Below are 15138 nucleotides of genomic sequence, written 5' to 3'. Positions count from 1 at the left end.
GTGCGAGAAAAAATGAGTTGCGGAAAACGAGAGCGCATTTCGAGAACTTTAAAATAATGATCACACCCTTTTGAGGTGAAGTTATCTCACAAATACATGCATCCTTTGCTGCTGAACACATGCCAGTATATCTAGAAGTAGCCATGGAATTAATAATCTCCGCAAGGAGCGTTGTCCGCTGTGGTGCAGCTGAAGTGAGGACAGATGAATTTATCGCTTCTCTCGGGTGGAAACAAGCGTAAGCAGCGGTTAAGCATGGTTTACAGCGTGACATTGTTTCGGAGTCTTCCCGCTGCTGCGACTTTCGTCCTGCACTCTGGTCAGCACTCGACGCCGGGGTTCAAAAACAATGAAGAGAAACGCGATTCGGGTAACGATGTCTCTTTTCTTCTTTCACTGCGACAGAACATGAAGGTCATCCGAAACAAAAAAAAAACGCGAAGCTAATGGAAGGAGATCCAGGACCGGAACGTCTGGTCGCTCCGATATACTTCAAGACCAACTGGCAGCGAATAACGCCTACGGCTATCAGGACCATTAGCTTTTGACTCGGTTCAACTTACAGCCGTTTTTTTTTCTTCTTTGGCGCTCTTCATGTTGCGCAGAAAAAAATAGAACCAAGCAGAAAAATAATATCTGCTGTCAGCCGCTGCGGTGGCTCAGTGGTTATTGTGCTCGGCTGCTGACCCGAAAGACGCGGGTTCGATCCCGGCCGCGGTGGTTGAATTTCTTTGGAGGAGAAATTCTAGAGGCCCGTGTACTGTGCGATGTCAGTGCACGTTAAAGAACCCCAGGTGGTAGAAATTTCCGGAGCCCTTCACTACGGCGTCTCTCATAGCCTTAGTCGCTTTGGGACGTTAAACCCCATAAACTAAGCCAAACCAATATCTGCTGTCAAAACTGAACCTGGACATAATGGAGGCGAAACGCAAGAGGCGCCCGAGTGCTGTGCGATGTCAGTGCACGTTAAAGATCCCCAGGTGGTCGAAATTATTCCGGAGGCCTCCACTACGGCACCTCTTTCTCTCTTTCTTCTTTAACTCCCACCTTCCTCCCTTTCCTAACGGCGCGGTTCAGGTACAGTGAACTATTCTATGTCACTGTAGTTCAGGTGTCCGCCGATATATGTGAGACAGATACCGCGCCATTTCCTTTCCTAAAAAAAAAAACAGAGCCAAAAACCAAACCAATATTAGTTCGATAATTCTCCACCGGAGGCGCTCACCGTGCTTGGTGAGTCCATAGCCGAGCACCACGACCTGTCCGCCGAGCTTGAAGTCCGGCGAGGGCAGGCACACCGGGGCGATGTGCGTCCCGTACCTGGCCTTGGTGGCGGTCTTGATGAGCGCGATGTCGTTGTAGTGGCGGTCCAGCCGGTAACGCTCGTGCGGCCGAATCCAGCGGACAGGAAGGTTGGCGCTGTGCGAGCTCACCGTCTCGTTCACCTCGAGCACGCCCAGACGCACCTTGTACTCGCCGGCGCTGCACGATTGAATGGCAAATGAGCGATAAATGTCCCGTCGCCTCCAACACATCTGGTGACTTCGCACTTGCACGCCTCACAGTGCAGCGACTCCGTACAGTCTGACCAGAACGAGGACTTCGGGCTCACAGCAACGTCTAATCCCGCGGGAAATAAAGAACTGACACGAGCATGCAAGGGTGGCTTTAGGTCCGTTCAGAATGTCGCTTTAATCAATATAATCAAATCAAATCAATATTTATTATCACTAAATTCTACACAAAATTCTTCTGGTTACTTACTATAGTGCTTGTTAGTAGACCAGGCAGCACGTGAAACATCTTTCGAGGGGGATAAGAAGCATTATATAGTCACTAAAATACTTACAAGAAAACAACTTTAACACAAAAGGAAAAACACAGTTTCCCATTCAGGAAATGACGCACAAAAAAAAGAAACATACATTACACAATAAAGTTGGACACCATTTTCTCAATTCTTTCATGATTTTACGTCTTGATTCTATGCCAAGCAGTGGTTCAGTAAATTAAGGGTTCGATCCCGGCCGCGGCGGCCGAATTTCGATGAAGGCGAAATTCTAGAGGCCCGTGTACTGGGCGATGTCAGTGCACGTTAAAGAACCCCAGGTGGTCGAAATTTCCTGGGCCTTTCACTACGGCGTCTCTCATAGGCTGAGTCGATTTGGGGCGTTAAACCCCATAAACCAAACCAAACCTTACGGCGCGGTCCGGGTGTCTATGTGAGACAGACGGCATATTACATCGACCACGTGACTTAGCATGACGTCGACTCGTGACGTCACATGGTGCCGCTTTTTGCGGACATGACCTTGAAAGTTAGCCATATAATGCTTTCGTATCAATAATAAAATGTCAGCACTGTATACTTAAAAAGCTCCTGCACAGGAAGTATACCCAGAATACTATACTTTTCTTGTCTGTCTACTTGTTCCAGTTCCGTTCCATAGGTTATACTATATTGACAATTCTTTTTACTACGCGATTAATAACTTGCTTTCTGTAGTCAGAACATGTGCCCTATAATATTATCCCATATGCAGTTACTGATTCTACTAATGCCTTTTGTATAGTTATTCTTAGATTGATACGAGTTTTCCCTCGCACATTAAACGTAATGGACGCGACCGCCGTTCAAAATGAGCAAGGTCAAGTGTTTCAGTGTATGAGCGTACCGTCAGGGCAAAAGGGAAGCCTGAAGGCTCATTTTACGCATATTAAAGCCTATTAAACTCTCAGTTCCCAAGTCTCGTCCGCACTACGCAGTACATGAGAGCGCCCAATGAACCAACTAATAACCGGAATTAATTAGTGATCTTGCTGAGAGCCGTAAATGAAAGCGGTCACGACGATCAGAGATCATGAAAGCAGACGTATACGTACTTGTTCCTGAGGTCGGGGAAGCAATGGGCTGCTGTCAGCACAGTGTCGCCGTCCAAGAGCGTGCCGCCGCATATGAACTGGTCGGCTAGGAATATGGCCGCCTGCACGAAGCGGGAAGAGACGCGGCAGCCGTTATTACATCCAAGCTCTGTCCAGCTGCGGTCACTTTGCCAGTCTCGTCCGCACACCTGACCCTCTGCCCCGAGGCTACACGCAACAAGCCGTGCCAGCAGCCTTTTCGTAGAAAGCAGTAATTTTGCGGAGAAGCAAAGATCAGGTCGCACGTGAACTTGCCGAGGCGTTTTTCATAAGAAAAGGTGGGGATCACTCTGTCAGTGACTCGTCGGTTAAGTTCTACGAAAAAGAAGTCAGATTATTTTAACTGCGCGTGGTCGTAGATATGACATTTTTGGGAGTATAAAACGTGTTTTTCCTGTCGAATAAATCAGTCGCGAGTCTGCCGTTGTTGTGTTAGTGTTCTCGACCTTGCCTGTGTGTGCGCAGTACCCTTTGTTGAAATAGTAAGGAGACACTACGAGCGCTGTGGTGTCTCCCTGCCCTGAGCGTGTTCAGCCTCCCCAAGATTATTATCAAAGGTAATATTGAAGGCAGCACCTTTCACGCTTCTGTTTAATATGGTACTAAATCCGACTTTGGCCATCTTTAAGGGCCCCTTTAAGCCCATGTTTGGTCGCGATAAAAGTACGAATTCTGCATGGCGGCGCCAGAACGAAGCCAAAGACTTGCGTACTATTCTGTTGCAGCGAATCAGGCAATAGTGGTAGGGTTTTAATGTAGCTAAACCGAGTAGACGTGCGAAAGCATGTTAAGCCTGGCCCTGCAGCTGTGCTGCCACCAGAGCGGCGCATGCGTCCACATCTTCACAGTGTCGTAGTGGGCGAAGCCAGCGCACGGCTTTAAGGAAGCCCAAAAGGCGCAAGAGCGGTCCCAGTGGAACATGATGAACGACGCGACAACGCCGCCCCAGCTGCCGTGATTACGTAATGCGGGTCGTGGCGCCATCTGCCAGCACGGCCAGTAACCAACTCCGGTCGTGCGGGTCGCCCTCAAGGTCAAGGTTCACACAATTTGAACGCGATAGCGTTAGAGGCCCCGATGCCCCGCAAATGCGGTGTCAGCGTTGTGAGCGAAAAATCACAGGCATTGCTCTGACAGGTGGTCCCCAGAGAGCAACCTAGGAGGCAGGTGGCCCACCCAGGTCACGTGACCCTGCGGCGTCATCACAACCTGCCACGGCGGAACTCAATTGTACCCTCCATTTTTTTCTTGGCTGGGGTTGGACCCAGTTAAATAGTACTGCTACTAGCACTAAAATGGCTGTTACCAGCAATATAAATGACAACAAAACTCACAAGGCACGTTCTGGGTGCAATAAAAGCTTTGGGTGGCCGTTCTGAAAATCCACTAACTTCTGAATGCAGTAACACTGCGTGCTGACGCAGTCAAAGCGCGTTTGCAGTGCAACAGAGGCTGATATTTTCTAAAGACATGGGGTGGTCGAGGCACTGACCATCCATGGCCACGCAGACTTGGATAGCGTGACGGTTCCGCCCGGTCCGCTCGCGACGGCCCCAGGATCATCCACCACGGCGCCGCAACCTGGATCCAAACAGAACAAGAAGCACACACACCTTAAGTCAATTAAACGTGCCTGTACATGAGGCCACGCTGTGCACTTGTGTGGAACAAAGTGCGGGTAAAGCATCATCATCATCAGCCTGACTACGCCCACTGCAGGGCAAAGGCCTCTCCCATGTCTTTCCAGTTAACCCTGTCCTGGGCCAGTTGCGGCCACCTTATCCCCCCCCCCCCCCCCCCCCCCGCCCCGCAAACTTCTTAATCTCATCAGCCCGCCTAACATTCTGCCGCCCCCAGCTATGCTTGCCTTCTCTTAGAATCCCCTCCGTTACCCTTATGAACCAGCGGTCATCTTGCCTTCGCATTACATGCCCTGCCCAAGCCCATTTCTTCCCCTTGATTTCGACTAGGTAAAGCATACGCGATGCTTAACGATTATATGGCAAGCACAGTAAAGTCCACTGCTCACAATGCGTACCGGGGCCGCTAATTATATCTCAGCTACCCACTACAAAAACAGTCTCTCCGGTAGTAGGTAAGATACATAGGCAAGATAAGAACTAACTATTGACGATTAAATCACCACCGTGTCTGTGTCATGAGACAATCTACACTAGTAGAACAGCAGTGTACTATAAGCACCCACTGGCCGCACGACAAAACGAAAAAAAAAAAAATGACGGACTATTTAGCGTGGTTAGGCCAAATACGAATTATGTGCGCCAGGACTTCGGTTTTCGCTTTGGTTTCGGTTCGAAGCTCGGCTTTCAACGTCAAGCAGGCTTCAAACAAAGATGAGCGGAATCGATGGGTGGGGGACGCCGTGCTAGCGCGCTATAACTGCCGCATTCAGGGCATTACGAGATAGCATGGGTTAATGCCCATACACTCGGAATTGGTCACTCCCTACTTTACACTCATAAATCACAGGGAGTCCTCATACCACTCCTGGCGTAAAGCGATGCGCCACTGCCCTGTGATGGCAGGTGCTGCCACCCGTGGGGCTTGCGAGATCCAGGATTCCTATCGCGATCAATCATTAATTGAACTGTCACCTGTCACCGCGGTTAGTTTGCTCACAATCCGGTGGCCAGGTTGAGATGACGTCACAGAGTCAGGTGACCTAGGTACGGCTTCCAGCTAGGTCAAGCTTAGCCAAACAGGGGGGGAAATCGGTGAGTTAGGGTCTTAGTGCTAGTGCGCAAAAAAAAATGCATTCTAGGGTAGGTCTCTGCGATAAGTCTGCGCTGTATTAAGCAAAGCGATGTAAACATGCATGATGAGTTCACAGAGATGTAAGCAGTCTTTTCTAGACACCTATCCAATGTTTGTGTCATTCAGGACAAAATACATGGTCAACTACAGTTCGCAACAATTATTTCCGTGGTTTTTCGCTTGCGTTCACTTTGTGAAACAAATAGCGTTGAAATCAGCAAGTCTCATACTCCAACCTCTTCTCTTGTTGAGAACAAATACGACGGTAACATCGTGAACTGCACTAAACTTAGACTTGCTTTCATTACAACAAAAAAATAAAAACAAACTATCCAATACACTGTATTTTATCCTGAAATCACATTTCACGTAACTTCGAAGTTTCAAACGGCAGCGCTGGAACATGAATGTCTTCTTTTAAAGATATTTTCGTCAGCCTCTTTTCCAAACTTCGGTGAAAGCAGCAAGCGAGAAGCAGGCGATTTTACAACACTGTGATAGCAGAGTAGCAAGAGCAGCAGACGACAATACAAAGGCGTCGCCGTTCTCTATCCCCAACAGTGTCGGCATTATAACAGGACACGCCTCAAGAAGGCCACGCAGACGACAGAATGCAAGCAAGAGAAAGAAGTGGCATGCTGAGAAGTCTCCCTCGTATGCGGGACAGGCGGGTGGTGCAATTTACACCTGGCTCGTTGCGGGGGCCCTCGACTGCGGGTTGCCTGGGAGAGAGCGTGCCTGAGTTGGAAGAAGACTGGTCCACCACGTCGGCCGACGGGCAGCACACGAGCACCGTGATGTCGTGGAAGCCGCACGGGCGCGGCCTCCTTCCGCGCCCCGCGGCGGCCACCAGCGGCGGGCACCAGGTCAGGGGCACGCAGCGTCCACCACCGCCTCCGGGACGGGGGCACGCCTTGGGCCGGAAGTCTGTCCAGTCGGTGTCGCATCGCACTGGGCACAAGCAACGTGATGCGTGTTTCGCTAATGTCCACCACTGGTGCTAGTCACGGGCCAATGTCACCAAAGTCGAAGGCACGTTATGCAAATGTTTTTTATTGCGCCAGCACTGAACCGAAAAGTCGTTGTCTGTCAGTTTTTTGTGCTGTGCCCGGTCTTGCCGCAGGCCGCCCACTGGTATGTGGACGATCTGACAGGTGTGTGTGTGTTCCAGGGGCCGTATACTATAAGCTGCGCATTGCCAATTGTTCATTTCGCGTCCATTCGGTACTCGGTCAGTGTGGTGACTCAGATATACCCCCTGCTAGTGTCTGTAGGAAGCGACACAGCCATTGGGTGGCTGGCGACAGCCAATGGTAACCAGTGGTCAGGTCCGATCTCCAGCTGTTGATTAAGCCCTGCGATGCACCTGACCATTGATTGCATATTTTATCCGGTTTCAGCCAATGGTAAGGTGTCGTCGCCAATGACAGGGGACCAGTGGCATAGGTTAAACGCTGCACCACTGTGGCAGGAGTGGTAGGATCGACTCCCAGGAATCTATCAATACAAAGTAGAGAACAACCAGTTCTCTATGTGTGGGCATTAAGCTATTATCGCTATTCGAACACTTTCCATCCGTGAACAATGTGTCTGAAGAGCGGAACCGAAGTGAAAAACCGACGCACCTAATTCGCATTTGGCCTAACTACGCAAATCGACCTTCAGTTTTCCTGCCGTCACTCATCCTTGGGTATATTTTGCAACGAATTATTCTGTAATGATTACGTTTGTTGCGCATGAAACATAATACGTGGAGGAGCGGAGTAAGGAATTTGGTCTCTGTACGTGCAGGAGCCGCTCCGGGGTCCAAGGCGGAGGTCAGTCGCGATAGACAAAGATACAGCGCAGAATCACGGGCGGGCATATCTTTGTTAGTCGGACCTTTGAGTGCTCGGCGACGGCTCTGCCTCAGTGTGAGCGAGATACGAGGCGAGTGACACACAGGCGATGAGTACAACGCCGACAATTATAGAAAGTTCGCACTACAGCACAAAAAGAGAGAAAATATGCGGCCATCTGTGCTGTTCTAGTATAAGACATAAGCAGCGTAGCAACATGGAAGACACCACCGGGGTCTTTCGTTGCTTGTGTTATATAGCACGGTTTTGACGGATGCGACACAGCCCTGTACAGCCTCTCTCAAGCTGTATATTCATTGAAGCCCAGCTTGAGTCGAAGCCTTCGATATCCTCCTCGTTTTCTTTTTTTTTTTTCGGCTTTTGAGGCGAAGGAGTGAACGTGTGGTTCCTCCTTCCTCCAGCCTTTCTTTACCTCAACCTCAATTTTTTTCTCAAGAAGTTCGCACTAACTGGGCTAAGCCTTGTTTTATCGAATGACATAACTCAAAGGCCCCTTATTCGAATGAAAGTCTTGATTGTCTACTTCTCCGGGAGTACAACACATTTCGACAGAGTTCCCGCCGACGTCAACGGGCTTCCTTTGGCGCGCGTTGACATGTCCGCCGAAGGCAAAGAGGTCATTTGTTGCTGTCTCTTACAACAGGCCACTCAGTTATAAAGCCGCTTTTGGGCGTATCCCAGATGCGAATTAGGTTGCATGCAGCAGCCAGGAATGGCAAATGTTTCCTTCTTCTCTGCATCGGAATGCCTTGACTCGGCAGGCACATAATACGACGTACACGTATTCAAGGTGAGCGGCCAAATCGTTGTACGAGCGAGTGTAATGCGACAGGCGCAAGTGTATTGCAGTTAATATGATCATTTATGTTCTTTTTTTTTTGTTCGACCTCACGTTGTCTCGCTTCCTCGCTAGCACTTTTTTCCACGGCTTAGACTTCCGCCTCCAGTCCAGCGCACTTAGTCCTCCCGGTGCAGTCGCAAAAGAAAAAAAAAAGTCATTCGTGAGCAGTCAGTGTTTAGCTTTGAAACCACTTTCAGGCACCACATTCCAGGGCTGAATACTCGCACTAGATGAAGAGTTCTTTACGAGAGCGTTCTTTTTGTTTCTTTAATACATGCATTTTTTTGTTGTTGTTGTATTCAATGCGCAGCGAAATGCACGGTGAGTAGATCGAATTAACGCCGGTGCTAGTACCCGAAGGAAGTACAATGCAACCGGTGTGAATTATGACCAACATGAGGCCCGACCCTAAAAACTCAAGTCCAAAACTTACACTCCTCCATCTCGTCACTTACCCTATGAGTCGTAAACAGATCGTTGCGAACAGTTTTGTATTGCACAACACTGACACAAACAATTAAGCTGCATCAGTTGCGATAACTTTCTTTTCACACTTTCGATGACAAATTTTTCCTGTCATAAGCCAGCGGTCACATAAACTTTTTGCCCACAACTTATTATTTGCGAACCATTCGCGTGTGAGTGTTAAATGAGAGGGCATTTCTCATCCAATGCTTTGAATTTCGTAAAACGGTTTCTGGATTGTCCGACTGTTGGTTTTGTTTACAACAGAAAACAAGCAGAACAAACATTTTCTATATTACGCTGTTCCTGAAATGAGTTTGACGTATAGGTACCTGCGCTTACACATTTCCTCTAAAAGCTTTCCTGCGCAAACAACCAGCACGCATCACTCCCACCAGCACACATCACTCTGCACACCGATCCCTGTTGCTAAATGACAGTAATGGATTAATTCACGTTAGCATACCTATTGAAAGTTGAAGGAATGCCGTAGTTGCAACAGCAACACCAAGGACCATAGCAGGCAAGGGACGAGGACCGGACCAGGAAAACAGCCCGAGGTCCGAATTGAAGTCCATGGCGGCACGGCTGAGGGTGTCCTTAAGAACCACCTTGCTGAAACAGAAAGATATTATAATGCAACGAGGGCGCGGCTTATTGCTTTTGCGTGCCTGGTTCGGGGTTACGCCGTGACGCCAAGCATGACCGCTTACTGTCGAGGTAGACAGCGCGGAAAAGGACACAATGAAACGGGAAGGGGGGTAGCGAGCGCCCTCTCCCGGTACTTTCCTCCTCCTGCTTGGGCTCTGAGGCGGCTGTGACTCAGACTGGAGGAAGTTACCATGGGGAGGCGTAATTGGCCCCTTGCGCAATGCTATTCCGCACGTGCGTTAATCGAGCGGCGTATAAGGAGTGCTACGCGCCCGACGGGAGGTGTTTACCTGCCCGGTCGGTGAGCGCGCGTGGCTGGGCACAGAAGTCATTCACACGTGCTTTTGAGCGCAGAGGAGTCTACGACATACTTGATGGCTACTTAACGCACAGGTGCCAGTGCTTTTGCTTCCTTTTTTACACGAACAGTGAGGGCACCGGTTGAGGAGCACGTGGAGATGACATTTTGTTGATCCAGGTGGACGAGCATAAAACTGATATAAAAACGGAACCTCATATGTTTGAGGAGAAAACAAAAACAGTCAATTTCTGGCGACGGCGGACCTTATGAAGGCTGTAGTTACACCTCATTCGGTTCGAGAGATCAATTCTGGCTTGCAAAAAGATGTGTTCGCTAAATGAATATTAAAAAAAAAGAAAACATTAACTCGCTTGCTGTGCGAAAAGACGAGCGTTGATAAAGGTGAACACTTGAAGAGCAAAATGGCGGATTTAATTCGAGGAAAAAAATCGCAAATATTTCTGACTGCCCCGAAAAAAGAAAGCTGTTCTAAAGCGTTTGAAGCTAAACGGACTCCTTCGCATTTAGTTATTATCTATACTGTCGGCGCATTAGTTGAACCTGATACGCTGTCACGGACAAACGAAGTGCGGAAGGGAATCTATACTTAAAAAAAAAATCGTAATCGTAAGAAGGGTTTTGTTAGCGTTCGCGGAAGCAGCAGGCAGCGCAACGGATTAAGTTGAACTACAAAAATCATTTAAAAAAAATGCCGTCCGTCCAAATCGCTCGACATGCCGAAGGTCTTCCGCATAACAGCTCAAAAACATGACCTTAAATCGACAGTACCAACTAACCCAGCAACAAACTCTTCAAAAGGGAAGTCGCGAAACAAATTAAGCTTCGCAGGTCATCTCCAGAACTGTCAAAAACAGACGCGCATGGTCCGTAAGGCCCGGACACCTACCTGCTATGCAGACGCTACCGAGGTGGGAGCAGTGGATTCTGGCTGCCTCTAGATGTGTTTGCGCTCAAACGTAACGTGCACGCTCAGCTATAAGAGCTCAGCCGCAGCGGCTAAAGCCTGTTTCACATGCAAGCGAAAAGGCTAGCGATTCCTTCCCGCCGCGGCGCAAAAGGCTGCCCTGGAGTCGTCGGGACGGCTCGAGCGGCCGGAGCAACGAGGTTCCGACAAGTTTGAAATTTTCCGCCGCGACGCGCGACCAGTCGCTTGCATGTGAACCAACTTTCTGCAAGGGCTGGACGAAAGAACGGCGCCGTCGGTTCAGTATACTGCTTGCCCCCAGACCAGCAACATCCTTGAAAACTTCCAGTTTCATTTCCACGCGCAATGCACGAGTCTAACCTTGTTTCTCTCTTTTGCTAAGCGTGGTAATCTCGCTCTGCTGCTTGGTGTCAGTTTTGTTCCGTGCTCTATACGCATGACGTGCTCTATACGCAAGAAAAGACGCAGAGACGATGAGGACGGGAGGGCCCTGCGGCGCCTATCCCGTCCTGCTCCTTTCCGAGTCTGTTTTCGAGCCCACATGTTTCACGGCGCCAACTAGCCAAGCCGCAGGGCTCGGTAAATGAGGAATGTCCGTGTACAGCAGACGCATGGAAGAAGGAGATAGGTTTTATAATGAAAAAAAAAAAAAAACCTGCAGTACTTTTTGTTTTGCCAGCACACGCTTTGCCACCACATCCTGTAATTGGCCGGTATAATGTCATCTAGCACGTTAACAGGAAGACTAAACCACGACGCAGAAGAATGCGTCACAAGGGATGTTTCTGTCCGAGTGTTATCTTCCTTTTTTCTTGCTTTTCTTTGTTTCTTTCCTTCTTTTCTTTATTTAATTTAAATATATGCTAACGGAGGTCTCGGCATGGGCGATGCAGGCGAGTCGTTCTCTCATTTATAGCTACTAACAAGCAGCGCTAACTATGCGACAGACGTGACACAGTAGAAAGTATGTATTGAGAAAGTATTTGCAAGGTCCGTGCGCAAGCACGCTGCCAAAAAAAAAAATATAAAAGGAATGGTAAGCAAGGTAAAGCATATTAGAATGCAAGACACACGAATGACATAGACGGTAGAAAGACGACAAGATGAAACAAAAACAAAAAGACAAAAACAAGGCAACCCGCAGTGGCCACGCTTTGCTAAGCAGTCGCCGGGCAGATGAACGAGGCGCTTCATAAGGTAGGGGTAATTTTTTATTTTTTTACGGTTTTAAAACCAGCGATATTGCTTCGAGGGCGCGGCCTGTTTAAAAAACGGCTATGGATAAAGCGTTCGAGAACTGAAAGGCAACGATCGTACGCGAAGCACCTGTCGCAAAGAAATAAGCATGTGTGAAACACTGCACTTAACACAATATTTTATGTACGCTCGCTGATTTGTACGCTTTATATCCGTAGTCTCAAACAATCGATCTGTGCGATGTTTGCCTCAGAAAACACTGAAAGCGAGAACGAAGTAGAAGCGATAACAGTTGCTTCTTGTTACGATATACGTCGCTACAGCATATACGGAGTTTCCTCGTAATTTCATCCTGTAAATTCACGTCACGCCTGATAATTGAGCTAGCTGCTCGCGATCACGCCGCGAAGGTCAGAGTCTGCAGCTGCCGACAAGACTGATTAGATGATTATAATTACTGGTCAGAAGCAGCGTGCTACGATAATAAGCCAGACCGGGCGCCTTGAACCAGCGTAGGGCAAGCGTGGGGGAAGCCGGCGGGCAAGCAAGTGCTCAACGATAAAGCGTTCATCATAGAGCGCTGAAGATGCGATGCCATTAGTGATCCACCATACAACGCACAACCGGACACTGTGAGGAACTCTATAGAATCCCACCTGCTGTGACAGCGTGCGCCTGCTACATCATTTCTTTTGTTGCAAAAGCAGCACAACGCGAGTCGCTGAGCCATTTCGCGGAGCTGACGAAAGGCCATACCGCGCATGCGCGAGGAGCAGTGACGTCACACGGCGCACAGCTGGCGCGCCGCCGCCGTCGCTGACCAGTTGCGCATGCGCAGTAGCGGCGCATAGCTAGCGTGCCGGGGCCGCCGCCGCTGCCGCGCGCTCTCCATACATCTCTCTCTCTCCTCGTTGATTTCGCAATCCTCCAGGTTTAATCAGAGCCATAGTCCTTCCAGAACTGAACCACTGCCAATTTTTGCATCACGTCGCCTGCTTACGTCGTGCTCATGATTGGCTTGCCATCAAAACCTAAGTAGTCTCTGACCATTCACTGAACACCTGACCCCTTAGAGTATGTGTTTGCGAAACCATGCGCAAATGAAATTCAATACATATAAACGTGGTATCCAGGAAGTTGAACATCCCACACCATACCAAACCAGTCTCTCTCTCTCTCTCAACCTATGCATCTTGATTAATGACCTGTTACCATCTCCTTCCTGCATTTAGAGAACAATGCCTTTAATCGACAGAAGAAAAGCAGGCGAATCCTCGCCGTGTGATGAGCTGGTAAGTGTCCCTCCTCAGAGCTCTGTGATCAAACACAAGGCGAGGAAGTTGCCCACCAGGAAAGCGACGCATAGCCGGAATCCACATCCGTCGCCAGCACGTTCGTTGTGAATGACAATGACTGCGCGCCTCGATATTTCCCCACACCACATGAATAGTTACTGCACCGGTCTATTCTAACACTTTCAGCAAAACGTATTATTTAGCTCCCGCGTGCGAAAATGCGAACCCAAGGCAGATGCAGCCAACCCAGTCGTTGCTGAGTCGCATCGCATCTGCACAAGGGTAAACGCCTAAACGTCGGGTGAAGTTTCCCACAGTCTCGGCAGCCTTTCCCTGCATGGGTCTCCTCAGCGCCTGTGGCTTTGTGCTGCGGCGCTTCCGCTTCGGATCTGAGGCAGTTGGAGCGTCGCAGGAGCCAAAAGAAACCAATTAAATTGATCAGTTCGATGGAAATGCACATTTTCAAAATAGAGGCAGCGACTCTTCTTGGCCCGGCCGACTCAGCGTTGATACTCGTGGCAACTAGGTGGCGACACGGGTAGCAGCAAACTGCATTGCAGGTTGTCTATAACCGAAGTCACGTTGCTTACACATAATAATTCTTCGTGCATGCTCTTAAAAGACTGTATGAATGCACCGATGTCTGCAGACACCAACAAAAACAACTAAAGCAAAGTCTATGTGCTGCTCCAAATTTTTTTAGCGATTATGAATATTCCCTACACTCATTACTACCAGATTTTGCATATATGCAGAAACCAGCAAAGATACATCCGACGTCTGTCAAAGTGCCCTAATTTGAATGACCGAGAAAAAGCTGTTCACCCTGGAGGCAGGTTCGCAGTTGTAAATTTGTGCGTTATATTCTGTAAACCATTGTAGGCGCGAAAAGGTTAGTTTGGTTTAGGGTGTTTAAAGTCCCAAAGCGACTCACTCTGTGAGAGACGGCGGGCTGCGGATAATTTCCATCACCTGCGATCCTTAAACGGCCGACATTGCGCAGGTGCACGGGTCTCTATCGTTTCGCCTCCATCGAAATCCAACCCCCGCGGCCGAAATCGAACCCCGTGAAAAAGAGCTTTTCTGATCTACGCACTGCATGCATGTTTTCCCAATTAGTGGTGTATATTGCCACGGACTAGGAAAACGAGGAAGCAAGTAGCGGCGCGGACCGAGAGTTCGCGCTAGACCAGCAGACATTAAATCACGTCGTCGCCATCCGCCATGTCGTACTGTATTGGGCTTCTTCGATTATCCGCCTCTGGCAGCCCGCGGGTTGCCCGAGCGCGCTCGATTTTCTCGGGTTGCTCCGCCCACTTCCGGTGGCTGCCCGGAACGCGTTCGTTTTTCTCTGGCTGGGCGGTTTCGGGCTGCCAGCCGGCGGCCAGACTCGCCAGGACGATTTTGTGCTGGCAGCGCTCGGGCAGCTAGCAGACGACAGAGAGGTGTATGGTAGCGGGAAGCTCGCGCGGCCATTTTTATAAGGACTAGAAGGACCGCGGTTCTTCATGCGATGTTTTGCTATAGTGTTTTGCGCGATGCAGGCGCTTGTTTCGACTAGGCCACGGTGCATATCGATTGTGTCGCCTGCAATGGTACCTTTTGCGGTAGTTCTCGCTGTTTATTGATATGTTTTCCGTGCGTATGCGTGATCATATTTCGATCGTCTCACCACCTCACAAGCACAATTGCTCGCTTCATATTACGATCGCATACTTCTGATTCACAAAATATTTCGGCTGTTAATTTCGTGCGCCCAGCGGATATTGCGATGGTGTTCGAGGCCTTTCACGAGAGCAGCCGGATTCCAGTTCCGAGTACGCGTTCAGACGCGCGCATATGCATGTGCTGAACGTGTTTTACGAAGTGTTATTGGTTGAGCGCGA

The 15138-nt window shown here is 49.3% G+C and overlaps 1 protein-coding gene across 4 annotated transcripts in view; it reads right to left on the bottom strand.

The window, feature by feature from the left end:
• LOC149371732 (putative serine protease 45) overlaps positions 1–15138 on the bottom strand; it is a 45366-nt gene that overhangs the window by 9552 nt on the left and 20676 nt on the right. Inside the window, exons 1-6 of one of the 4 annotated variants that reach the window (XM_089566016.1) lie at positions 10722–10985; positions 9329–9477; positions 6385–6648; positions 4415–4503; positions 2884–2984; positions 1226–1482 (exon numbers count right to left, since the gene is read on the bottom strand). In XM_089566016.1, the coding sequence (XP_089422142.1) occupies positions 1226–1482; positions 2884–2984; positions 4415–4503; positions 6385–6648; positions 9329–9440 (823 nt within the window). In that variant the 5' untranslated portion in view covers positions 9441–9477; positions 10722–10985. Of the gene's footprint in view, positions 1–1225; positions 1483–2883; positions 2985–4414; positions 4504–6384; positions 6649–9328; positions 9478–9533; positions 9554–10721; positions 10986–15138 lie in introns of those variants that run through there. The other 3 variants (XM_089566017.1, XM_089566015.1, XM_089566018.1) reach the window with 3 other exon arrangements.

This window comes from Amblyomma mixtum, chromosome 1 (assembly GCF_055824585.1).
Source record: "Amblyomma mixtum isolate Tamu chromosome 1, ASM5582458v1, whole genome shotgun sequence".
Classification (NCBI taxonomy): Eukaryota; Metazoa; Arthropoda; class Arachnida; order Ixodida; family Ixodidae; genus Amblyomma; species Amblyomma mixtum.
Note: the sequence above shows the minus strand (reverse complement) of the source record. Positions and strands in the feature narration are given on the sequence as shown.